This window comes from Heterodontus francisci, chromosome 16 (assembly GCF_036365525.1).
Source record: "Heterodontus francisci isolate sHetFra1 chromosome 16, sHetFra1.hap1, whole genome shotgun sequence".
Taxonomy (NCBI): domain Eukaryota; kingdom Metazoa; phylum Chordata; class Chondrichthyes; order Heterodontiformes; family Heterodontidae; genus Heterodontus; species Heterodontus francisci.
Genome location: NC_090386.1, coordinates 29,864,621 through 29,892,586, shown reverse-complemented (window position 1 = coordinate 29,892,586; position 27,966 = coordinate 29,864,621). Strand labels below are relative to the sequence as shown.

General features: G+C 42.4%; 1 protein-coding gene across 4 annotated transcripts in view; it reads right to left on the bottom strand.

The window, feature by feature from the left end:
- gnas (GNAS complex locus) overlaps positions 1–27,966 on the bottom strand; it is a 392,017-nt gene that overhangs the window by 241,467 nt on the left and 122,584 nt on the right. The window contains exons 1-4 of one of the 4 annotated variants that reach the window (XM_068048068.1): positions 6,996–8,346; positions 5,927–5,999; positions 4,038–4,092; positions 2,631–2,750 (exon numbers count right to left, since the gene is read on the bottom strand). In XM_068048068.1, coding sequence (XP_067904169.1) covers positions 2,631–2,750; positions 4,038–4,092; positions 5,927–5,999; positions 6,996–7,140 — 393 coding nt within the window. In that variant the 5' untranslated portion in view covers positions 7,141–8,346. Of the gene's footprint in view, positions 1–2,630; positions 2,751–4,037; positions 4,093–5,926; positions 6,000–6,804; positions 6,869–6,995; positions 8,347–27,966 lie in introns of those variants that run through there. The other 3 variants (XM_068048070.1, XM_068048069.1, XM_068048067.1) reach the window with 3 other exon arrangements.

Here is a 27,966-nt window from a genome sequence, read left to right as displayed (position 1 = left end):
ACATAAATACTGTGGCTGCAGGAACAGGTCAGAGGCTGGGAATTCTGCAGCGAGTAACTTACCTCCTGACAGCCTGTCCACCATCTACAAGGCACAAGTCACGAGTGTGATGGAATACTCTCCACTTGCCTGGATGAGTGCAGCTCCAACAACACTCAAGAAGCGTGACACCATCCAGGACCAAGCAGCCCGCTTGATTGGCACTCCATGAACCACTTCCAACATTCACTCCCTTCACCACCGGCGCACAGTGGCAGCAATGTGTACCATCTACAAGATGCATTGCAGCAACTCACCAAGTCTCCTTCGACAGCACCCTCCAAAGCCGGTGACCTCTGCCACCTAGAACGACAAGGACAGCAGATGCATGTGAACACCACCACCTGCAAGTTCCCCTCCAAGCCACACACCGTCCTGATTTGGAACAATATCACCATTCCTTCACTGTCGCCTGGTCAAAATCCTGGAACTCCCTTCCTAACAGCACCGTTGGTGTACCTACACCCCAAGGACTGCAGCGGTTCAAAATGGCGACTCACCACCACCTTCTCAAGGGCAATTAGGGATGGGCAATAAATGCTGGCTTAGCCAGCGGCGCCCACATCCCATAAATTATTATTTTTTTAAAATTACTGGCCAGAAAACGATACAGATGAGATACACTGATGAAAATGTTTAGCACAGTACTTTTCACTGTAAAAGTTTTCCTGAATTTTGCACAACTTTACCATAACAAATTAAGAAGGGCAAATACAATGAAAATACCAGATGTCTACCCCAGCACAAACACTGCTCTAAAACAGCATCATACACAAAGCTGTTTACTCTCCACTCCAAAACATCAAGTTCAAATTATAACTTGGTATTTCAACTCAAACATACTACTGCATTTTTAAAACATTCTGACAGCTGTTTTCCACATTGCTCAACAATCATGATTTAAACAATCGGGATTCAGCATTCACATAGGAAAATTCATCTATATTACAACATACAACGAAGATCATCGCAACGACTCAACACCCTCCACTGAGGAATCAATTACCAGGGTACAAAACTAAACTGACACAAAAATGAGGCAGGCAGACCTATCCAAATCCTCTTATGCACAATTCAAAACATATTTTTGTAATAAAACTGCTAACCTTCACATACTAGAAAGTAGTTGCTGTAAATGCCAACAAAATTGCCCATACTGCAAAGCATTCCACTCTCACCAGCTTTTTAAAAAATAAGCATTAAGTCACATTTTTGATGATTTTGCATGCACAAATATTCATCCTCCAGCGATATGTACAATGAACACTAGACTGTAAATTTTGGCAGTGAATATGATTTGAAGTGGGCCGGTCCCAACTGATATACATTTTTACTTCAAGGCATGAAATAAAGTGTGTTGCAATCTTGACTGCTACCCAAGAGGATACATAGTCAAAGAACACCATCTGATTTTCCAAAAAAAGACACTAGAGATTAAACTCCAGTAGTCCAGCTAACTAATCAGCTGAGAAGACACAGGTTTGCATTCCGGCAATAAAATCAGCAGTTACGAATTCCAGGTAGCATCTAGAGAGTGGATTTTGTCATAAAGGTCCAAGGAAATTCTGGTTCCCACTCTCAGCTTTTAAAATGCTGAAACAAATACAAATAAAACTGGGCAAATATTATGTGGAGGTTTAATTTTTTTTTAATGCCATGCTTAAAAAAGGAACACAGAACAGTAAAAATAGAATACATCACAATCCATTTTGAAGCAACTTCACATCAAAATTTTGCATAAAATAGGCAAGTTTCTAAAGACCAATATAGGTATGCAATCTCGGATAGATAAGCGAGTTTGAAGATAATGTAGGGTTGCAGACGGGCAAACACAACAGAACTGCTTAATACCAAGATGAGTAAATGCATGCTCAGTGCATTAAAAGTTTAAAAAGTGTCAGGTACATTGCAGCAACTAATTTCGCATTTAAAAATGTCACTTTCCTCATTTATCTACTGAGGATATCAAAAGTCCAGACAAACAGATTCTAGTCTAGAAAACAGGTCTTTGTACTTCAGTTCATTTCCCCTCCAAATACATCCTGAATAGATTCTGCGGGTTCTGATGCTGTAGCAAAAATACACATAGTCCATCAATACAAGCATGACCACTAGGCACCATTATCTGAGCATTAGGTTTTCACTATTTTAACTTCGTATTCAGAAACATGCAAGAAAACTCTCCAGGAGTTTACACACCTTTTATGTTGTAGAGCAGCGTACTGGTCAAAAGAAAGTTAATTATAGCCACTCACACGCCCACTATTTTACCAACAGCACCATCTTCAGAAATAAGAATTCTAAATTTAGCATGAAACAATTCCCCCTTTTCAACTCCAAAGTTCCACTCAGTCTTTATGAAAATGCTTTCTTTCTCCCCCATTCATCTCATCAAGATGAAAAAGCAAAGTCAGGGTGTTGTGGGAACAACACCCAAACCCTCAATCCAGAAAAGCAAAATGAAATTCAATGCTACAACTGCCAAAGTTCTAAAACTCAGAAGGCTGACTACAGCTCAGTTAAAATACAGAAAAAAAGCTGCTTTTCACACATTTGTGCCCATTTCCTAGAGGGCTTGATAAGCCACTTACCTGTGTAAATTCAAAATTTTTCTGATTTGCTAAGTTTAGAATGTAATCCAATCGAAACTGGTTCTCAGGATTGGCTAACAGGACAGGTGGTACCAACGTATTCATTGCGCCCACTATTGTCTACAACAAAAATGAGAACAACAATTCAGGTCAAGCATTTATATTCTCACCCGCTTCTTCACCCGCAGCGCCACCGCACCCCCCCCACCCCCACCCATTCTGGGTTTCCCATTGGACATCACATCCTAACCCGCTCTCAACAGTATCACTGATACTGTCACGTATTCAGTAACAAAACAGGGCATCTTTTCCTCCAATTTCGGAAAACAGCTGCTCAAATGTAATTCTCATCTTCTCTTCACTTCAATAGACAGCCAGGAGGCAGCACAATCTGAATTCAGCTATAAAAGAAAGCTGGAACCTACAAGCTGGGGCTCAAGTTCACCATGTTCAAGACTCAGACACACCAACTACCCTAGTGACTGGCCCACCCAGCCACAATAGTACTTCATCCCTTCCTGAAGGCAAAGAAACTCTCAGGTGTACAGTTCCATTGGCACCAGCCACCTGCTAGTACATTGTCAAAATGGGATTCTTCTTGCTACTCCAGGCATTGTCAGGTGGCTATTCGGAAATGGGAGTCCTAACAGTCAATGCTGATTCTGTTTCGCCCCAAGAGTATCATGTCAATATTTTCCATAACAGCGATCAAAAGCAGGAAACTGGATTAATTTTTCCCATTCCTTAGCTCAGGGCACTGCATCTAATTGTCATACAGCCTTCTGCCAACTCAGATTGACATTAGCTAACTTAGCATATACAAGAGATAAAACCTGGGACATGCCAGGGATCTGTACAGCTCTGTTCTACCATAGTAATGCACTCGAGTTAACAGAGTGCCAGTTTTGAAGATCGTGAAACAGAGCAGAAGACTAATTTCAGAGGTGTGGCAGCAACCACAATGCGACTGCTGCAACAGTCACAAAATTTTGGGACTTTTTTCACTACAATCTAATACTCATCACTCAACAAGTGAGCAAAGCTTCCACAATTATTACTGAGAAAAGTAAAGGGATCAGAATATGAGTCACTCCAACCAATTCTTGTTTGATCAGTTATAATAGTGGAAAACATTACATCATTATGAGCTTTATACACCCTGGTACACTTACACACTGCAATTTCTGAAGTCAGAACAATTAAACACAAACAACTAGAATAGTATTTTAGTACGAACAGTTGGATTTAATTTTTTCACATTGGTATACTTCCTAAATTATGGAAAATAAATGATTAACCATTATATCTTGCACCAAGCTATTTTGTTCAAAAAATCATACTGCAACACTGCTGTCTAAATGTTAAACATGCATGAACAAGCTAAGTAAAGAGGTGAAAATGGCTTACCTCTATAGCTTCTTTAATATTATTTTTAATGTCTTGAATTTTCCGTTTTTTCTCACTGATGAAGAGAAATGTTGAATTATTTTCCTTTTAAAAACTCAAAACTACAACAGTTACAATTGGCAGTTAAAAGGCTTTAGCCATTCATAAGCATTTACTTTTAGCAAGCACTTTCAAATCTTTAAAGGATAAAAAAACCAACCAATTTCTCTCAGGCCATTAATCTGCAGAAAAAGTCTAAGAGTTTACACTTAACATCTACACTAAAGTTATAGTATAATTCCAGAGTTGGGGTCTCACATTACTTCACAGTAAGGAGAGGGTCATCTCAACCACTCATTTGACACTGCGGAGTGCAACCCCGATGTGGTGTCAAACTGAGTTTAATTAAGTGCCCAGGGGGTTTGCACTCTGTAAATATTTAAAATTAAACGACTGGGGAAAGAAATCCATGCACGCGGGTAATCACACCTGCACATAGCTCTCTTCAAAGCAGAAAACTCAAGTTCTAGCCAGAAAGTGCAAACAGGCAACTATCAGCTGGAACCAACATAGCAGCTATCAATCTGAGACCAATAGCTGCAGTCTAAATACAGTATAAAAGACAATACCACAAGCAAGTTACAGTTGAGAGTACATTTCTCACTGTTTAACCTACTTGCTTTTGCAGAAGAATTTACTGAGTTAATCCACTTGTTGCTTTTCCAAAGAGAACCCCCCCCCCCCCCCAGGCTTCAAAGGATTATCATTTAAGGAGCTGATCCAGGGCCAGTAGAAACAAAAAAAACACAACTGGCCTTCTTCATTGGTCCAGTTTCCATTGACGAAACCAAACATCAGCAAAATAGGTAAAACATAAGATAGTAGCAAAACTGGAAAATGACAATCCTCATTAAGAAAAGATCTGATTCTAAGTTGCAGTGGCAAGTTCACAAGTTGTGGTCAAGCAAAATTAAAGTAAACCTTCAAACTCAACAACTTGTATTTATATAACACCTTTAACATAATAAAACGTCCCAAGCTGCTTCACAAGGACATTACAAAGCAAAATTTGACACCAAGTCACATAAGGGGATACTAGCGCAGATAACTAAGAGCTTGGCAAAATAAGTTTTTAAGCAGCACAACTCCTGCATGGCATGTCCATTTGTCTCTACAATTCCATCATCTCCTGTAGAAACAATTTTGGAAAGCGGGAAGGAAACAAGAGTTTTTTCAAAGATATAGGGCCTTTGGTTGCCAATTCTATCGCCACTGGGCTGAAATTTCTACTTGTGGTCCAGCCAGGTTTTTGCAGAAGCTAGGGCTACTGCATCAATTAAGCCTATGTTGAATGCAGCAGTTACAGAAAGCAAATACTTTTTCTATGCCTGTAGTTCTTGCTGAGGTATATTATATGCACACATATATACATCTAACATTTTAATAAAATATACACACAAAAACATAATGCAATTCACGATTAAATTAACTGTATGCCTCTAATTAGGGAGAACATTTTGTGCGAAGTATCTGCTTCCAATGCCAGCTTTAAGAAATGAACTCAAACTGTCATTTATATGCAAGCTGCCACCGCATAAAGTAGAAGGGTTCCAGCAAATAAGCTTAAAAGCAGAACAGATAATCATAGTTTACAAAAAGAGGGAGCGCAAAATATAGCACATTTATGTCAAAAATGAATACATTTAAATACGTTGCAATACAGGCAGCCATGTTGGTGAAAAAGGGGGCCGTGAAAGGAGGAGGGGAACTGCAGCAGCAGAGAAACCAGAACCAACAGAAAAAAAATGGAAATACACAACAAAGGCAAACCCCAGCTAAGCCACACCGATACGAAATAAGGAAACAGCGCTGGCTTCACAGGAAACCTTAAAAACAATATAGCTACTTACTCGGCATGAAATCCATTGACGTGTAAAATTCGCATCTGCTTAACGATAGTGCTTTTACCGGATTCACCAGCTCCTGCAATAAAGAAATGCGATTTTGAATAACATAATTCTCAACCCGAAGCACAATATTTCTAATGCTTAGAATATTTGTATCGTTTCTTTTCCATATTTTAAAAAGCCTTGCAACACATTTTTGGGTAACATTTTGAACAATTTGTATCGTTTGAGTGTTTCTTTTAAATATAAAATAATTTTCTAAATATAAGGTCCTCTCTTTCCCTGCACAACTCCACCAACCCCTATAATTTGTGTTGCTGTTAAAATTGTGAATCACTTCCCTCGGTTTACACCATTTTAAATATAAAAAACAGGCTTCAAAAATATATAAATCACCACCAAGCCTAACATTTCCTGACGATTACAGCCTCCTTCGAGCAGTAATATATCAGTATTTAATAGTTGGACCCATTTTATATGAACTATCCATTTCCAGCAGCAACCAGCCTCCATGTTTATGCTGTTAACACCAGGCCTGCCACCCCAACCGCCCCCCCCCCCCCCATTCAAAAAAGCAACACATACATCTCAGAAACAAATAACGCAATAAATTAATTTACTGCTTTAGGAAAGATATATCCAGAATTTGAAAGGCCACACAGGCAATAACAAAATAAGTCCCTTCCAACGACGACAGCAGCAAGCCTCCATGTTGTATTTTTTATACACACCAAGGCTGAAGCCAGGACCTACATTTAAAAACCATCCCCACCTTTAGAGGTCTTGCTTTACTCAAAATACTTGAATTAAAAGATCTATTTTGTTATAAAAAGAGCGATAGAATACATTATACCCGCCCGAAAATATAATTTAATTCACACCCACACCAGGCCGTCCTCTCCCCCTCAGAAGCCATTTCCCCACCATGGCCTGTCAGTGCTGCGGCTTCTAGATGTTTCTGCAGCCGGTCACCGTGCGCCCCGTTTGGGGGGGGGGGGGGGGGAAGATGTTGGTGGCCTTCCCTGCCAAGCCCAGCCCCGAGATGTTCCAGCTCCCCCAGCCCGACACATACCCAACAGCAGGAGCCGGTGCGTGGCCCGGTAGATCTGCTTGTCCTTCTGCAGCTGCTTCTCGATTTTCTTGTTGGCTTCGCGCTGCGCCTTCTCCTCATTCCTCTGATCCTCGGTCTTGCTGTTCCCCAAACACCCCATGGTCATCCGAGAGATGAGCGGCCAGCAGCAACCGCCGGGCCCCCGCTGCACAGCCACCCTTCAGCACAGGGGCAACACACAAGGGAACGGGCGGGAGAGTGAGCGAGTGCCGGGCCCCCAGTCCCCTCTACTGCCAGGCCCCGACCAACCCCTTCTAGCGTCGGGCCCCGGCCCCCTTCAACCGCCGAGACACGGGAGCAGCGAGCGACAGGCCCCGAACCCCAGCCCCGATCACCGCCCAAATAATAAGATGGAGGGGAGGGAGGTGAACCCAGCCCGGATTCAATGTAAATTAATGAATAATTCCACTCGGCCTCCGCCTCCCCGCTTGCTCCTGAAATCCAGTGAAGTAAAAGAGAAGGCCCCGCCGCCCGGCGCCCGTTTCACTATCTGCTCCCCGCCTGGCGGCCGCCGCTCGCTTTTCAGGGAGGCGGCTGGCTGAGGTGGGGCTCCCGGGCAGAGGGTGGGCTAAGCTGGGGAGAGCGGGGTTCCTCTGTCGGTAAGAGATGGGCATAGACCGGGCCCGCTCACTGTCCCTCCTCCCAGGGCTGGGCTCCCCCGGCCCGGAGATCCTCTCAATGTAAAATATCCTTTCGGCTTCTTCTCTTCCCTTGCTCTGGTTCTTTTTTTTGTCGCTGCTCCTTCCTCCTTTCCCTAGGAACTTAAAGCAAATACAATATTGCGACGGTAAGAAATGGGGGTGCGGCGGCGGTTTTACTCTTTCCCTCTTTTCGCTGTGTAATTCCTCGCTCCCTTTTCCTCCGGCTGATGTCCTCCTCTTTGCCACGATGTAAATTTCCTCTTGCTCGATTTATCTTATTTCCCTCCCCCAGTGGATTCTTCTCCCTCCCCACGGAATGAAATTTGTTCTTTTTTCCCCCAGGGTAAACTGGATTTCCGTTCGATTTGATTTCCCAGTGTATAAAGCTTCTGCTTTTATTTCCCACCGGTGGTTTTCTTTTTTTTCTCTCCCCCCCCCTCCTCGGGTCTTTCCCGGGCGTAAATCCTCCCCTTTTGCTGGCAGCCTGATTAGTGATAAACACGAGCCCAAGTCTTCTGGATATCAAAAAGGCGCCTCTTCTCCTTGTCCCTAGGTGTGCAAATCTTTTTTGTTGAATATTTCTATATATATATATAAATAAAATATTTATATTTTTACTTCGAGCAGCCCTCCCTGCTACTGGATATGTGGAAAAGCGGAAAGAAGCAAAGAGACACACACACAAAAACGGGTGGGGCAAACAGCAAACTGTACCATGGGTACCTCCACTCTCACATGATAACACAGCGTCACTGCACTGCAAGCCAAGGCGCCCTCTTCAAACAGTCAGACCAAGACAGCAGCGTAGACAATTAGGGGAAATCAAAATACTTTGAATAAAGCAGTTTTATGCTTCAGGAAAACACAACATTTTGCATATTTTCACTCGAGTTAGCATTACACTCAAAACTAATTTACTTCTGGTCAAAGAATCCTGTTTTAACTAGCAAATTGCTAGTTCCGAAGAAGGGTCACTGACCCGAAACGTTAACTCTGCTTCTCTTTCCATAGATGCTGCCAGACCTGCTGAGTGGTTCCAGCGTTTCTTGTTTTTATTTCAGATTTCCAGCATCCGCAGTATTTTGCTTTTATTTCCCTGTTTTAACTCAGATTTCCATACTAAGATTTGCACAGTACGCTGAACATACCCGTAAACTATTGCATATTTTTCTTTATTTGCTAGCTGACTAGCACAGTAGTAGTTATATTTTCATCTTTGACTTGTAGTACTGTTCATTTCAGCAGCTGACTGTGTCCTAATTTTCAAAAGACTAAGTACCTCAATGTAGCCACATATGACCCAACACAAACAGTTTGAAAACCAGTAATTTTATTCAATTTATTTGCACAATTTGTCTTTTGTGTAGCTACATAGTACATTTTGTTATTTGTGCACAGAAAGTTAACAAACTAAGAATGTGCCCATTTCATTTTCACCAAAGGTTCAACTAAGAGCAAAGTGGGAGGAGAATAAGGTGAGCTAGTATTTTATTTAAAGCAGTAGAAAAATTTAAATATGATAATGGATTTGTTCAGGAAGCTACATGATAAAGTTGCTCTTTCCCACGATGGTATTATTGATAAGACTCATACCCACAATCATTATGAGAAGAATAATATTGTATTGGTATCCTGGCAGTTATTGGTCACTTTTCTATGAAGAGAATTCCACATCTAAACTTGGGAGTTAACACATGAACTATGAGAGCTAGAGACATATTATTGGATGGTTTCTAAGTGCAGCAGCACCTACTTATGTCGCAGTCCGACATATTAAGGATCAGCAAATCCTTTTATGCTGGGCTGTATGACGCGAAGCCCACAGACCGCAGAGCCTCCCAGTCCTTCCTGTCATCTATCACAGAGGTCTTAGATGACAGCAGGAAGGAGAGACTGGACAAGCCACTAACTCGAGACGAGCTGACAAAGGCCGTCGAGTCCTTCGAGACGAATAAAACTCCCGGAAGCAACGGCTGACCGGTTGAGCGGTATTCGGTCCTGTGGGACTGGGTCGGCCCGGACCTGCTGGAAGTATACGAGAGTATGCTCCTGGCCGGCAGCATGTCAGAATCCATGAGGAAAGGCATCATCACCCTCATTTACAAGCAGAAGGGGGAGAGGGCAGAAATCAGAAATTGGCGGCCCATCTCACTGCTTAATGTTGACTACAAGATTCTGTCAAAAGTCATAGCCAGTCGAGTCAAGTCTGCTCTGGAGTTGGTGATCCACCCTGATCAGACCTGTACTCTACCCGGCAGGAAGATCTCTGATAGTCTCGCGCTGCTCAGGGATACGATCGCCTATGTACGGGACAGGAGGGTGGACACCTGCCTCATCAGCCTGGACCAGGAGAAGGCTTTTGACAGGATATTGCACACCTACATGATAGACGTGCTTTCCAAAATGGGGTTTGGGGAGGGAATCTGCAATTGGATCAAACTGCTCTACACAAACATCAGTAGCGCAGTCTCAATCAATGGGTGGGAATCGGAAAGTTTCCCAATCCAATCTGGAGTCAGACAGGGATGTCCTCTCTCCCCAGTGTTGTTTGTTTGCTGTATTGAACCCTTTGCTGAGTCTATTAGGAAGGATGCGAGCATAAGAGGGGTGACAATCCCAGGCAGCGGAGGTACTCAGGTGAAAACCTCCCTGTACATGGATGACGTCACCGTCTTCTGCTCAGATCCGCTGTCCGTGCGCAGACTGATGAGCATCTGTGACCAGTTCGAACTGGCCTCGGGAGCCAAAGTTAACCATGGCAAGAGCGAGGCCATGTTCTTTGGGAACTGGGCTGACCGATCCTTTGTCCCCTTCACCGTCAGGTCAGACTACCTGAAGCTGCTGGGGATATGGTTCGGAAGGGCCAGGGCATACACCAAAACCTGGGAGGAGCGAGTAGCCAAGGTGCAACAAAAGTTGGGCATGTGGGGGCAGCGATCTCTCTCCATTGTGGGCAAGAACCTGGTCATCAGGTGCGAGGTGCTCACGTTGTTGCTGTACGTGGCGCAGGTCAGCCCATACCCCACTCTTGCGCTGTGGCGGTCACCCGAGCCATTTTCCGCTTCATCTGGGGATCTAAAATGGACCAGGTCCAGAGGGACACGACGTTCAAATCTCTGGATAATGCGGGAAAAATGTACCCAACGTTGCCCTCATCCTGATGACCACCTTCGTGTGCGGCTGCATCAAGCTGTGTGTAGACCTCCAGTACGCAAACTCCAAGTGTCACTACATGCTGAGGTTCTATCTGTCCCCGGTTTTGCGAAGGATGGGCCTGGTCATGTTGCCACAGAACGCTCCATGCAGTTGGACCGTGCCGTACCACCTATCCTTCGTGGAGCAGTTTCTGCGGGAAAACACCTTTGACCACCGATCCATCAGGCAGTGGTCTGCACGGAATGTCCTCAAGGCCCTACGGGAAAAGGAGATGGGGGATCCTGTTGGATGGTTCCCCGAGCAGACCGCCAAAGTCATTTGGCGGAATGCCTCATCGCCAGAACTTTCAAACAAGCACCAAGACGTAGCTTGGCTGGTGGTGAGAAGGGCCCTCCCCGTCAGAACCTTCCTGCACGCCCAAAGTCTCGCCTCCTCCGCGCAATGCCCCGCGGTGGCTGTGGTGGGGAAGAGACGGTTGCCCACCTCCTCCTGGAATGTGTCTTTGCAAAGCAGGTGTGGAAAGAGATGCAGTGGTTTTTGTCGAGGCTCATCCCAAGCAGCTCGGTAACACAGCAGTCTGTGCTCTACGGGCTGTTCCCAGGGACGCACACCGAGACAAACATCAACTGTTGCTGGAGGACTATCAATTCGGTGAAAGAAGCCCTTTGTTCTGCTCGAAACTTGCTGGTCTTACAGCGCAAAGAGTTGTCCACCACCGAATGTTGCAGACTGGCACATTCCAAGGTCCAGGACTACGTGCTGAGGGACGCACTAAAGCTTGGGGCAGCGGCAGCAAAGGCTCAATGGGGAAAGACCACAGTGTAAGGTCCCCCCACCAAGCTGAACTGAGGGGCTGTATCCATGGGAAACCCCTCGAACTGTATCGGGAAAATTTTGTGTGCTGTCAACGTAAAAATGTAATTGGCATGACAATGAAATGGAAGGGTTGTGAGGCAACTCATGATTGTATAGAAGGACACTGATCACCTTTGCACTGTTTGTATTTTTTGACTTGAAACTGTTTGGGAATGTAATTTTTACAGATTTTTATGAATGAAGTATATTTTGGAAATAAAAAATAAATAAAAAGCAGCACCTACTTACAACCAAATTAAATGTGTTTTTTCCCCTTGCCTTCTAAAGGCAGATGCAGTGAGGGATAATGTTGATGCTGCCAGACCTGCTGAGTGAATCCAGCATTTCTTGTTTTTGTTTGAGGGATAATGTTCACTTAGTTTAAGGAATTGTGAAGTGACAATTACAACACTTTGTGTGTATAACAGGTTGTATGGATATGCAATTAATCCTTAAAGTTGTTGACTGAAGTATAATTCTGGGAGCATCTACAGTCCTCCAGTATCTCAACCAAGTGACCATTCAGACAAGGAGATACTGTCACCCAACCTGCACAGACTTTTAAGGAAGGGAACACTGGACTATTGTAAAATACAGGATCTTTCACTGATATTTTCCCCCTTCCTCGTACAAAACTGTTGAACCCACTTGTGGAGCAAAGTTAGCAGAAAACAGGGTTTGGACCTGGGACCTGCCACACGGTACAGGTCAGAACCAGACTATGTGGTCCACTGAGCAACCAGCAAAACTCTAAAAATGATACATCCCATAAAACCTCTAGCTTTTTTTGTACTTTGATGGTATAAAATCCTTTTTCTCAACTGCATGAGAGCAAAAGGATAGTCATTTATTTTTCAAGAAAGTTGTGTCTCCTTCCGTCATGCAGATACTGACTTGTACTCAGGTATAATTCTAAAGTCCTCTCCATGTGGCCATACTTTATTTCCATGCCTTGAAAGGTTATTGAAACATGGTGGGTACCACAGCTGTTTCCAATTCTGTCCTCACCCAACATCACTCAATACTGATCAGGTGGAGGAATCCTGGTCTATTCCGAGTTCAGGAGTAGTGAGGTCAATTGTAGAATTCCAAATACTCTCCTGGCCATCTCAATATAAACCAGGAATGAAATCTGGGTTAATAAAAACATAAAGTCCTGGAAATACTCAGCAGGTCAGACAGCATTTGTGGAGAGAGAAGCAGAGTTAACATTTCAGGTCTCTGACCTTTCATGAGAACTTCTGATGAAAGGCCACAGACACGAAACGTTAACTCTGCTTCTCTCTCCACAGATGCTGTCTGACCTGCTGAGTATTTCCAGCACTTTGTTTTCATTTCAGATTTTCCGCATCTGCAGTATTTTGCTTTTATTTTAATGAAATCTGGGTACTCGTGTTGGGACAAATTTTCATGGAAAAATCACGCAAATTAGCAATGCATACCATTATTAATGCACAAATTGGCCAGCAAGTTCAGGAGTGAAGCGATAGTCTGTGAGATGAGAATCTCCAGAACTTGCAGGTTAATTTATGCCACTCCACTCTTCCTCTTGCAAAAACAGCATCACACCCCTAACCGCCATTATTTTTAAGAAGCTGACGGATTTTTACATTAATTCCCATTATACTCAATGCAGAAAGTTACCGCTGGTAATTATAGCGCAAGGTACCCTTTTAAAAAGGTGATAATTATTAATACAATGCTAATCAATCACTTCAGTCCAGAAAGGGAACCATTTAAACTACTGAGTCCCATTCCTGCATGTAGTAAATTGTTTTTAGAGATTTTAACAATTTCATGTTTTTAAATTCATTTACTTTTCCTTTGTCTTTTCTATCGTGATCTAATTTTTTACCCTCTCTATTTCTATGACCTCACAGTCACACTGGATAATTATTGATCTTCAATACAAAATGAAGGCAACACATATTTAAAATAGAATGCACATCAGGAATTGCTTTCGTCAGGGAATCCTGTTTAGATTGTGAACTTTCAGATAGAATATTCACGTGATTAGTAATAAACAGATTTAAACACTGTAAGACAAATGCTTTCTACCAAAGGACAAAGTTAATGTTGTTCCCACCAATGTGGTTTGATTAGATAAGTTGTTTCCTGGTAAAGCATTTGCACTTTACTAAGTACTATCTAACCATTCCCCAAAGCAGTCCAAGGGACTTCCAGCACCAATCACAGATACCAATATCAACTTTCTTTTCAGGAAATCCAGCTCTGACATAAGTAAGTCCAGAGATTTTTCTTGAAAGCAATGTCATGATCAATTGAATTCTTTTTGGAAAGTGAATTAAGGATAGCATACAACTAAAGAGTGGTTCAAAATGTTGGAAAAGTTTATTTTCGGCCAACTACAAAGTTTTTCACACATTTCTGAGAGAGACCAGAGGTAGACTGGATATCGGGAATTAGGGAAATTTCCCAAGCACCCCAGTACCCTGTCAGACTGAATTACTGCAATTTTCATTAGAATGTAGGCCGGCATCTGGTCAAGAGCTTTGTTTTTCTTTGTTTCTGAGATGTCGATCAACTGTCAAATACCAATAAGGCTACCATTCCAAAAAATAGGAAAAAAACACAACACAGCCGGCAGCTGATGTCATCATATTCTCTGCGCATGCGCTGCGTTCCGCATTGCCATGACTGGTTGGCGCATGCGCAGACGACGTCATCGACTAATGTGGGGAGAGAGCTTGGTGGTGGCAGCGGGTGTGCTCTCCTCCTCCTCCCGCCCCACCAACCACCGCCCGCCCGCTCTCTCCCTCCCTGGCCCGCCTGCTCGCTCTCCCCCTCCGTCCATTGTGTCCTGCCATGTGTTTAGGTTGTCTTCGTGAGATTATTTGGATTATTTGAGCAGTGCCATCTTTAGTCCTGGCAGCTGCCTGACGTCGCAGACTGTGACATTTTAGTGGCACTGGCTGCATTTGCGAATATACCACTGCTGCGCCACCTAGTTGTTGCGTTGTCGGCAAACGCAGCCTTTCCACAAAGTGCATAAAGTAGTTGTTTGCAAATTGTGGTCCATTATCGGACACTATCTGATCCAGTATACCATGTGTTGCGAAGATTTCTTGTCATACTCCAAAGACTGCTTCAGTTGTTTTTGTGTACATACATTTCACCTCGATCCACCTCGAAAAATAATCGACTACAATCAGATAGGATTGGGTCAATATAAGAGGTTCCCTTTGATCCTGTCTGTGCACTGCACATAACTGACAATTTGAAATAATTTCTTCTATATTCTTTGATATTCCTGGCCACCACAGGACACCTGAGCCCATGTTCTACATTTAGTTATGTCCATATGACCCTGGTGTATTTTCTCCAAGATATCTACCTGGAGTGACTCCAGAATCACCTGTGTCTTGTCATTTACCAGTAAATCATTCACTATGGTAAAGTGTCTTCTGTGTTTGAAGAAGACTTTCATCCTCTTACTCTGTTGCTGCCATCCTTGCCTGCAATATTGGTGGATAGAGATGCTTTCTTCATCTTGCATCTGCACATGCGAATTTGTTGGACTTGCTTCATTAGTGGGTGTGGAATCTTCCTAGGTGTGAAAAGACATGCTGGTTTAGCATCTTTTCGCAAAGTAATACTATATTCTGTCTGCAACCTCCCTAGACTAGTAAACAATTTCGAGAATTCCTCTTGGAAGTAACTCCTGGATTCCTATTGCTTAAATTCTTCCACTTTCCTTATAAGATGAAGATCAATTCAAGCTCTTCTACTTGAGAGAATTCCTGACTCCTTTGAACATATAGTGTTTCCACCATCTGCTTTCCTGTGTACTGGAGTGTTGCCTGTAGCTTCCCCTTAACTTCCAGTTTGACCCCTCCTGGGTCATGTAATTGAGTTTCTGTTGGTTGCAGGTAATGCATTGATAACAACGGCTCTTTGTCTGATAAGACTGTTACACTTGCTCCAGTGTTCAGTTTAAAATTAGTGATATGTCCATTTACATATACCTACAGACCAAAATGCCTGATTAGGATCATTGATCTCACCAAGGAAGTTTTCTGATGTCTCTCTTAATGGAGGTTAACTTCATTAACCAATCTATGCTTGAATGCTTTTTCTTTCGAACTGAGATTTTACTTTGGTACATTTTCCCAAAATGCCCTATTTTCTTACAGTGTAAGCATTCTGCTTTGTTTGCAGGACCTGTTCAAGCCTGTGGGTCTTTTTGGTGCAATATCACTGGCAGGGTTTCCTAGTGTTTTGTGCTTTCTCCCTCCACAGTGTACCTTCTTTTCTGGTGCTACTTTTACAGACCTCTGATTAAGGAACTGTATGGTGGCTGGAGATTTCCTGAACCAAGGTCTTTCTTCACCTCCTCAGGATTGCTCTGTTGCTCTTCCGGACCTCTGCAGTAAATCTGAAAGAGATTCATCAGCAATACCTACTGCAATGCACCCTCTTATTAATTTTGCTTTAAGGTCTCCATATTCACATCCTTTAACTACTCTGTAAAGGTCATTGATAAAAGCATCATCTGTTTCATCTGACTTCTGGACCCTTCTGTTGAATCTTGCTCTTTCTAAAACCTTATTGCTCCGCAAGTTGAAATAAGAATCAAAAGCTTTTGAAACCTCTTCAAATTTGGCATAAATCTCATTCATGCCTTGCAATAGCAAATGCTAAAGCCCCAATAGAAGACAACAATGTGTTAACTTGCTCTGCTTCAGACTGGCTGTCTAATTTGGAAGCAATTCTGTATCTCAAATTTTTTCGCCAGAATGACCAATTTTGGGTTTGATTTGGTCCTTCCAGGTGTCCAAACCTCTCTGGTATTGTGAATTTAATCTCCATAGCTTCAATTTGTTTTACTTTCACTTTTGTGTTTTTCGCTCCAGTATCGGAAGTTTCCCACACTTTTCAGCCCCGTCCTGACTCCAGCTATGGCCAACGTTTTGCCTTTGAATCTCGCCGCTAGACTTAGGATTTATTTCCTCCTTGAATTAAACACAGTTTTATAGCGTTACTGCTATACTCCTTTACCTCCCTTCTCTTAGAGAATCGAATGTTTGCAGGCTCGTTTTTTTTTTCTTTTCGCTCGCTCCGGTCATCACATGTAATGGCGCCAACCTCAGATCAGCCCACACTAAGGACTTTCCCGGTGCTGCCTGTCTAGTACCGTTAGGGACAAAAATGTTTTACCCTCTTTCAGGGTTGCTCACCAGATCCTCGATCGTTGCTTTGTTCTCCAACTCGAGGCTTTCAATCGCTGGACTGGATTTCTACTGCTGATTCCCTAACTCTCCGTGTCTGGAGCTCTGGTGCTTTTCCACAGCCTCTTCTCAAGTTCTGCAGTTTTGGCACTTTTTTCCGGGTCAGCCCTTTTCAAAATATTTCTTCAAAATCTTCTTCTAGATGTTGCAGGGTAAGAACCACTGTTGTTCACAATCTCACTGCTGATCACCATATTGTATGTTTGTTGGTACGCTGCCACCTTAGTTAGTTTAGTTTAGAGGGATTCTTCAGTCAGGAGTAATTAGAACTTTAACATTTATTACATTATAACTATGTACACTCCACACCAGTCTGTGTGACTCCTCTAAAGCCACTCTGCATCGCTCAAGTCTCTCTCACATGTGATCTCTTGCATCATGATGTTCGGAGGTATTCTTTATACACTCTCAACATTAACCCTTTCAGACCCTTATACTACATTACCCTCTTGGCTACTGGTACCTCAGTGTGAATCATTACAATTGTGCACTGTTATTTTATATAGACTTTAAAATTTATTTCTCTAACAGTTAACTAAACCACTGAAATGAATGACAGAATTGTCTTTTAACTTATATAACAAATTAAGCTTTCAAGTCAGTTATTTACTTAGTTTTCAAGTGTCCTGTTACCAACACAAACACACATCTCATTACAGAGTCCTCTTGTGCATTACTGGAAAGAATATTATTGATTACAAAGAAAGGAAAGCAAAAATGTATTCGAAATGTGTCACATCTCAGCCCAAGATTTCCCTGGGCTTCCCCAGTGACATGAAATTTGTATTTTAATGACGTGGGTGAGATTATTCCAGCTCCTCTCCTCATTTTCCAGAGGATTGTTGGATACCCTGGCAGAGGCGCATCTGAAGAATCTCAGTGTTATAACATGCTGTTTCACCCTAAGGATTGGACAGTCTGTGAGGCCTGAATGTAGGTCAGTAAAATACATTTGCCATTCCTACCCCATTCCATCCCCCTCCAAAGCAATCTAAATGACTTATGGCAGGAGTCAGCAACCTTTATTTACTTGAAGAGACTTGTAAAAAAAATTACCTAAAATTAAGAACTATTGAGAGCTGCAAAACAAAAATTTTGAACCAAATACTTGGCAAATTTCCAAGTGTCTTTGGTAGAATGCATAAATTGCATATATAATAAATAAAATACATTTATTGCATTTATGTACTGTTAGAAAAAATATTAAAATAGACCTAACTGAATTATTGCGTTTTTGACTTTTAAACTATAATTTTGTCAGTAGATGTCTCTAAACAAACTTTAACTTAAGATGCACAGAATTAAGACAATTTTTCCAGCTATTATTCTCAAGATAAAAAAAGTTTCTAATAGCACTTTCAGAATAATTTGTCGTCTCAGCTATATTAGAAACAATAATGGTGGCAACCATAAAACCTGTTCCTTGAACCAAAGACATGTTCTATAACCATGGTGTAGTTATATCATTCGGAGGTTTATTTAGAGCACAATGATGTTTTTCATTAAAATCATTTGAATCCATAAAGTGCAGTATAATGATTCGCTTTTTATCCCCACAAAAAAAACACACTTCTTACTTTTATTAAGCTTTTTCATATTAATGTGATCCACCTGGAAAAGGTTGGGAGCTACAAATGAGATGTTAAAGAGCTGCATGTGGCACTATGAGTTGCAGGTTGCAGACCCCTGGCTTAAGGTCTTCAGGTTTCTGCTTTTCAGTGGTCCTGTAAGTGGCTTGGAGCATAGCTGCAAACCTGTAGGTGTGCTCACGTTTCCTCCCCAACTTTTAGTTGAAGAATGTGGATCATAATATTCCATTCAAGATGATTAGCAATAATACTGTAGAGGAGGAATTCCTGGAGTGCATATGTGATGGTTTTTTTGGACCAATACGTTGAGGAACCAACTAAGAGGCCATCCTAGACTAGATATTGTGTAATGAGCAAGGATTAGTTAACAATCTTGTTGTGCGGGGTCCCTTGGGGAAGAGCAATCATAACATGATAGAATTGTTCATTATGATGGAGAGTGAGAGAGTTGATTCCGAGACTAGGGTCCTGAATCTAAATAAAGGAAACTATGAAGGTATGAGGCGCGAGTTGGCTATGATAGATTGGGGAACGTTACTTAAAGGGTTGACAGTGGATAGGCAATGGCTAGCATTTAAAGAGCACATGGATGGATTACAACAATTGTTCATTCCTGTCTGGCGCCAAAATAAACCTGGAAGGGTGGTTCAACCGTGGCTTACAAAAGAAATTAGGGATAGTATTAGATCCAAGGAGGAGGAATATAAAATGGCCAGAACAAGCAGCAAACCTGAGGGTTGGGAGCAGTTTAGAATTCAGCAAAGGAGGACAAAGGGATTGATTAAGAAGGGGAAAATAGAGTGTGAGAGTAAGCTTGCAGAGAACATAAAAACTGACTGTAAAAGCTTCTATAGATATAAGAAGAGAAAAAGATTAATGAAGACAAATGTGGGTCCCTTACAGTCAGAAACGGGAAAGTTATAATGGGCAACAAAGAAATGGCAGACCAATTCAATACATACTTTGGTTCTGTCTTCACAAAAGAGGACACAATTTACCTCCCAGAAATGTTGGGAAACATAGGGTCTAGTGAGAAGGACGAACTGTATGATATCTGTATTAGTAGGGAAATTGATGGGATTGAAGGCCGATAAATCCCCAGGGCCTGATAATCTACATCCCAGAGTACTTAAGGAAGTGGCCCTAGAAATAGTAGATGCATTGCTGGTCATTTTTCAAAATTCTAAAAACTCTGGAACAGTTCTAACAAATTGGAGGGTAGCTAATGTAACCCCACTATTTAAAAAAGGAGGTAGAGAGAAAACAGGGAATTATAGACCGGTTAGCCTGACATCGGTAGTGGGGAAAATGCTAGAGTCCAATGTAAAAGATGTAATAGCAGAGCATTTGGAAAACAATGACAGGATCGGACAAAGTCAACATGGATTTATGAAAGGGAAATCATGCTTGACAAATCTACTGGAATTTTTTGAGGATGTAACTAGTAGAATAGATAAGGGAGAACCAGTGGATGTGGTGTATTTCAGTCCACATAAGAGATTAGCGTGCCAAATTAAAGCACATGGGATTGGGGGGAAAGTACTGACATGGATAGAGAACTGGTTGGCAGATAGGAAAAAAAAAGAGTAGGAATAAACGGGTCTCTTTCCGAGTAGCAGGCAGTGACTACTGGGGTACTGCAGGGGTCAGTTATTCACAATATATATTAATGATATAGATGAGGGAATTAAATTTAATATATCCAAGTTTGCAGATGACACAAAACTGGGTGGGAGTGTGAGCTGTGAGGAGGATGCAGAGAAGCTCCAGTGTGATCTGGACAGGTTGAATGAGTGGGCAAATACATGGTAGATGCAGTATAATGTGGATAAATGTGAGGTTATCCACTTTGGTGGCAAAAACAGAAAGGCAGATTATCTGAACGGCGATACTTTGGGAAAAGGGGAGGTGCAGCGAGACCTGGGTGTCCTTGTGCACCAGTCGCTGAAAGTAAGCATGCAGGTGCAGCAGGTAGTTAAGAAGGCAAATGGTATGTTGGCCTTCATAGCGAGAGGATTCAAGTACAGGTGCAAGGATGTCTTGCTGCAATTATATAAGGCCTTGGTGAGACCACATCTGGAATATTGTGTGCAGTTTTGGTCTCCTTATCTGAGGAAGGATGTTCTTGCTATGGAGGGAGTGCAGCGAAGATTCACCAGACTGATTCCTAGAATGGCAAGACTGACGTATGAAGAGAGATTGGGTCGATTAGGCTTATATTCGCTAGAGTTCAGAAGAATGAGAGGGGATCTCATAGAAACCTACAAAATTTTAACAGGACGGAACAGACTAGATGCAGGAAGGATGTTCCTGATGGCGGAGGAGTCCAAGATCAGGGGTCACAGTCTAAGGATAAGGGGTAAGCCATTTAGGACTGAGATGAGGAGGGATTTCTTCACCCAGAGAGTGGTGAACCTGTGGAATTCTCCACTACAGAAAGCAGTTGAGGCCAAATCATTAAATATATTCAAGAAAGAGTTAGGTATATTTCTTAGGGCTAAAGAGATCAAGGGATACAGGGAGAAAGCAGGAACAGGATACTGAGTTTGGATAATCAACCATAATCATATTGAATGGTGGTGCAGGCTCAAAGGGCCGAATGGCCTACTTGTGCTCCGATTTTTCTCTGTTTCTCTATGATTTAACAAAACATTCTCTGCAATCAATTAACTGAAAACGTAACGTAAAAGGCCATTGCACTCATCCAGCCCATTCCCCCCACAGGCCATATACAAATTGGACTTTCCTAATTTATATGACCTCCTGATGGAAGTAACTAACCGTAAGTACAACATTGAAGATCAAACTCTTGTGGAACTTTTCCTGTCCCTGCTAAAGGCAAGCAAGAGAAAAATTCCAAGATTTTAATCAAATATTATAATCTACATTATGGGACCAGATCCATTCTCTGCAAGACAAGAACCACACTATTTCAGCGTACTTGATTTATATTTATGGATACAACTTACAATCTCATTCCTAACCAGGTATGTGAACTTGCCCGCTTTGGCAGGAAGAATAGAAAAGCAGTATACTATCTAAATGCAGAAAGATTGCAGAACTCACTGGTACAGAGGGATCTGAGTATCCTGGTACATGAATCACAAAAAGTTAGTAAGGTACAGTAAGTGATTAGGAAGGCAAATGGAATGTTGGCGTTTATTGTAAGGGGAATTGAGTGTAAAAGTAGGGAAGTTTTACTGCAGCCGTACAGAGTCTTATTGAGACCACATCTGGAGTACTGTATTCAGTTTTGGTCTCCATATTTGAAAAAGGATCCAATTGTGTTTGAAGCAGTTCAAAGAAGGTTCACTCAACTCATTCCGGGGATGAAGGGCTTATCTTATAAAGAAAGATTGAACAAGTTGGGCCTATACCCGTTGGAGTTTAGAATTAGAGGTGATCTTATCGAAACATGTAAGTTCCTGAGGAGACTTGATAGAGTGGATACCGGGAGGATATTTCCTCTTGTAGGGGAGACAAGAACTAAGGGATACAGTTTAAGAATAAGAGATCTCTCTTTTAAGGTGGAGATTAGGAGAATTTTTTTTCTCTGAAGGTCGTTAGTCTGTGGAATTCTGTTCCCCAGAAAACACTGGAGGCTGGGTCATTGAATTTATTCAAGGCTGAATTAAATAGATTTTTGATAGACAAGGGAGTCAAGGGTTATGGGGGGAGATAGGAAAGTGGAGCTGAAACCAGAACCAGATCATCCATGGTCTTATCGAATGGTGGAACAAGCTCGAAGGGCCGAATGGCCTACACCTGCTCCTAAGTCCAATGTACCTAATTCCTATTATTATTTACTTGTTTTTAAAAAATTAATACATAATGATACTTAAGACAGATTGTTTGCTAAATATCAGTTGGGGAAGAAATGTGAACACATCGACAGGTCTCCAGCTACGCTCCAAGCCACTTACAGGGCCAGTGAAAAGCATCAACCAGAAGACTTTAAGCCATTTCGACTGCCTTGGGGTAGGAATGGTAACTACATTTTACTGGTCTATCTGCCTCCTCTTCGACCTACTTTCAGGCCTCACATACTGTCTAATCCCGAGGGTGAAATGGGGTGTTACAACACTGAGACTCTTCAAATGTCCCTCTGCCAGGTTACCCGATATTATGTCTCCTGGTTCCCATAAGTTAGAAATAATCACACTTTAAACTTGGAAAGGCTTGAGCTCTTTGTTTTAATCATTCAGCCACCATGCTCTCTGGTTTAGGACTGCCCCAGGCTGGTTGCCTGTTACATGTCACATGACTCTCCAGTGCAGCTGCGAATGTGCCCCCCACCCCCCCCGAACATTTACAGAAAACAATTAGTTCCTAGCACTGTACAGATGGTATAACAATATAGGAACATAGGAGCAGCAGTATGCCATTCAGCCCATTGAACCTACCCCACCACTCGATATGATCATGGCTGATCTTCCACTTCAATGCCTTTTTCCCACACTATCCTCATATCCCCTTATGTCATTTGTATTTAGAAATCTGTCAATCTCTGCTGTAAACATACTCAATGACTGAGTTTCCACCGCCCTCTGGGTAGAGAATTCCAAAGATTCACAACCCTCTATGTACAGAAATTTCTCCTCATCTCTGTCCTAAATGGCTTCCCCCTTATTTTGAAACTGTGTCCCCTGGTTCTAGACTCCCCAATCAGGGGCAACATTTTAGCTGCAGCTACCCTGTCTATCCCTTTAAGTATTTTGTAGGTTTCAATGAGATCATCTCTCATTCTTCGAAACTCTAGATAATACAGACCCAGTTTCCCCAATCTCTCTTCATAGGAAAGTCCCACCATCTCGGGAACAAGTCTAGTGATCCTTCGTTGCACTCCTGTATGGCAATAATATCCTTCCTAAGGTAAGGGGACCAAAACTACACACAGTACTCCAGGTTAAAGGACTGCAACCCGACCCGAACCTGACAGGACCCGACGACATGTGTCGGGTTCAGGTCGGGCCCATCTTCCGGATCCAGCTTTCGGGCTCGGGTCAGGTCGGACGCACACGATAAGTGCTCTGCTGTTAAGTATTGAAATTAAAAAACTTACCCGAGCTGGGAGTCCGGGACAAAACTGAGTCTGCACAGTGAGCGAGTGACATCACTATGATGTCATCTCACATGCACTGCAGCTTCCTGGAAGTTCCGAGTCCGAAGGTAAGTAAAGGGATGGTCGGGTCAGGCTTGGTTCGGGTCGAGTCGGGGTCAGGCTCCGTGGGTCAGACTCGGGGCAAAATCAGAGGGACTCGGGCTCGGGCCCGCTGTAGTTCGGGTCGGGTTCTTTTTTCCCGACCTGAGCAGGCCTCTACTTCAGGGCCAAAGGGATGGTATGGGTGACTTTTGCATAGCTATAGTCAGTAATCTTGATGTTCAGTCATCAACATCTGCACCCATGTTTTTGTAAATACCAAACATGTGCTGTACTGCAGCAAGTGTTTGGACTCCAATTTAAATCTGTTACTTGCATTTATATACCACCATTGCACCTGACAAATGCAAGTCTTTTTAAAAAAAAAACAACTATAATGTTCAAAGGCACTTCACAGGAGTATGACAGACTTGTCTCCGTGCATACTACCTTTCTGAGTTTGTTGAAACTCGTCATGTGACTGACCACTGGTACTCTACATCTTCTTTCATCAGTTACCGCAGGTTTGCCGTCTGTTCCGACATGTGCGGTATGAAGGACCTCACGAATTGGATCAAGTCAAGGAAATTCCCTAACTCTCGCTTATCTCTTGGGGCTTCCATCCCAGAGATGGCTGAGATTCTTTCAGGACTCGGCTTGATTTGGTCAGGTGTCTACACCATTCCGAAGAACTGGCATCGTCACTTTCACAATGCGTTTGTCAGCGTTTAGTTCTCTCCATGGCTTCATGTAGATGGTTGTCATGATCTTTTTCATCTACTCCATATATCTGGATATCATCTGCTATTCCGACTGCTCCTTTGCATCCCCTGTATGTCTCATCTGTTTTCTGTTGGAACACATACTGGCTCACTCTAAAGCCAAAAGGGAGACGCAGGAATTTGTACCGTCCAAAGGGTGTGTTGAATGTTGTCAGCAGTGAAGCTTCTGCATCTAGCTTCACATTCCAGTAACCATTTCTGGCATCAAGCTTGCTGAAAACTTTTGCCCCTGCCAGTGCTGGTGGAATAGGGTAGTGATCCCTCTTTATTGCTTGGTTAAGATCTATGGGATCCAGGCAAATTCTTAGCCGTCCATTTGGCTTCTCTCACACCACGATAGAATTTACCCAACCTGTAGGCTGTGAATCTGGCGATCACCCTCTTTTCTTCCATTTCTTGGAGCTCTCTTTCAAGCTTTCCTTTTAGTTCTGTTGGTACTTTACATGGGGGAGGAATCACTGGTTTTATCGCTGGGTCAATAGTGATGCGATTCTCAAAATCTTCAAAAAGCATCCAACTGTCTCATTAAAACACTCCGGGTACATTTGTACCAGATCTTCTTTGCTTCTGATCGGAGGGTGCTTTTTTAATGGGTGTACTGTCTTCAACCCTCAGTGTCGCCTCCTTCATCTCATAGTTTACTGAAATAATCTGCAGCTCTTTGCAACTGCTCAACTCGAGGATAGCTGGACCATCTGTTTCAGTGAGTTAGAACATACAGTTCACATCTTTTCTTTTGTGTGTCCCTGATTTGGGTTTCCATGCTGTCGAATCTCAGTGTCCCCATATGCTGTTAGTATGACATTGTTCGGTTTCAGAACATCTTTCCTTGGATAATCGTTTTCCTCCAAATTTTCAGGAAAGATCTTCTGGTATAGTCTGAGCGGGATGATGTTACTCTGTGCTCCAGCGTCAATCATCACCTTCAGATTTATCATTGTAGGCTTATTTCTCACCCTCCTGATCTGAATGGTCATTTGAATTTCTTTTCTCTGGGAACTGTCACATCCAGACATTTCATGCAATTGTATGGTTCCTATGTCTCTCGTGTTCTCAAACTCATCGTCATCTTCCAGGATATGGATGTTTTGGTTTCTTTCCCTACTCATTCGCCCTGTTACTCTGGCTCTGGTGACTTGTCTACCGCCTTCTTGCCTTGTTCTGCGCATATTTTCCCAGTGATTGGTCTTTCTGCAAGCTCTGCAGATTGATCCAGATGTGGGACATTTCCTTCTGTCTGGGAATTCATGTGGTCGTCCACAGCTCCTCCATGTCTTCGTCTCTGTTTGGTGTACATCCTTTCGTCGTTGTTTCACTGCATCAACTCCAGTGCCTTTATCTTGACTTAACTGAAGGCTAGCTGTTTGGGTACTGAGTATCTTCATCTGTCTGTTTGTGGCTTCATGTGCTCTGGCAGTATTTACAGCCTGTGTTATTTTGAGCTTGTCCTTTCCAATTAGAGCTTTCAGTACTTCAGGATGTGCAGAACCCCAAATTAGCTGATCTTTCATCGATGTCTTTAAATTTACATTTTCTGGCTGCATTTTTCAATCGGCTCACCTAGTTCCTGTCTGAGGCTTTGAAATTCATATTGGTATATCTGATGATTTGATTTTGGCTGGAGAGAGGTGCTGAATCTTTCAAAAATTTTGTCTTGGTTTGTGCTGTCCTCTTCACTTAGCTCCCAGCTGTTAAATAAATTTAATCCTTTATCTCCTGGCCACAGAAGGATATAGCTGACACTCTCCTCTTCTCCAGTGCATTTTTGGAAACTACTGAATGTCAAATCTGCACTTTTGTTTAAACTTCTCAAATGCCTCTACGACACAGTCAGCTTCCCAATTCATTATGGGCTGTGGCTGTGCATTCATTCCGGACCCAGCTGATAAATTTGTTCTTTCATTTTCACATGATTCATTCAGTCTTTCTCTCTCTCTGGCCTCAATTTGGGTCAATTTTCCCAATCTAATTCAGCATTAAATTTGTTTAAAAATTGTTTTAGATTTGCTCACTGTCACCATACTATGTCTCCTGGTTGCCCTGTTAGAAACAATCACACTTTAAACTTGGAAAGGCTGGAGCTCTTTGTTTTAATCATTCAGCTTCCATGCTCTCTGGTTTAGAACTGCCCCAGGCTGGTTTCCTGTTACACATCACATGACTCTCCAGTGCAGCCATGAATGTGCCTCTGCCCCCAGAACACTTACACATAACAATTAGTTCCTAGAGAATTAGTTCCTAGCACTTTACAGATGGTATAATTTATAACACCCAACGATCCTCAGGAAAATGAGGGGAAAAGCTGGAACAATCCCACCCACATCAAAATACAAATTTCATGTCACATGGAAGCCCAAGGAAATCTTGGGCATTACAATGGGGGCTGAGATCTGACACAACAGGTCTCTCCCACTGCTTCCTTTCCTGCGCCTCAGGTAAAGAAAATCTATCCTTCTATCTTCCCTAGTCGGTCACACGTGGAACTGCTTACTGGTAATCAAGAACCTAGGCTGCAGTTTTTGGCTTGCATAACACCTCAATGCATTTGAAACGTGAATGCGGTTCATCAACATTATCATACAACAAAGTTACCTAAGCAATGTACAAGAGTGACAAGATAAATAAATGTACTTTACCAAAATTGAAAGATAAAAGTCTCAGATATAATATTCATAATACCATTTACCCATTACTTCACGAGCAATACCAGTAATGATTACCTTCTTTCTCCAAAATTTCATTTTCCCAATTAGTTATAAGATAATTTTTGTCCTCATTCTCAGTGGACTAGCAGAAATTGCTCAAGATGAATCTTACTTAATTATTCTTTCACCTAAAAGCCAAACTTTTTTTTCTTAATTTACAATTAAAAAAAGATTCCCCCCCCCCCCACATCCCACAGCAGACTGCTTGAGGTTGCTGGTGGTGTGCACTGCCCATGGAGACTCTTCCCACTGCTGGCCAGCACATAAAGAGCACGGATCTGCCAAGCCCTGACTGACCCACAACACCATTAAGTACCTCAAACAGTCCCTTATGGCCCAAGTTCAAACATTTGTCTCCCTCAATGGCACAGCAAATTCATCTCAACAACCGCTGCTCATTTAAAATATAAACAAAAAGTAAAATCTATTTTGATGTTCATACTCATGCTATTCGTAAATGTCTGCCTGTTATGATCTGTAGTTTTTTTTTCTAGGCAGAATGCGGTGTGCCTTTAAGGCTGGAAAAGGAGCCTTTAAGGCAACAAGCTCCAGAGACTGAGTCAAAGAATGCATTCTCGTTACCCCGGGATACAGCCACTCAGAGACTGAAGATCATGAGATGCAATGTTACAATTTAATTTTGAACTGGCTTAGAGTGCAAACAGACTGTTCTATCCATCATATACACACACAGACAGCTGGATCAGCATATACTGAAGGAAATGAGTGCCCTCTCTTGGTTTATTTAAACCTTATTTGTTGTCCTCTCAGAATTCTGATGTCAAGCCAAATTAATTTCTTAAAAGAAAATAACC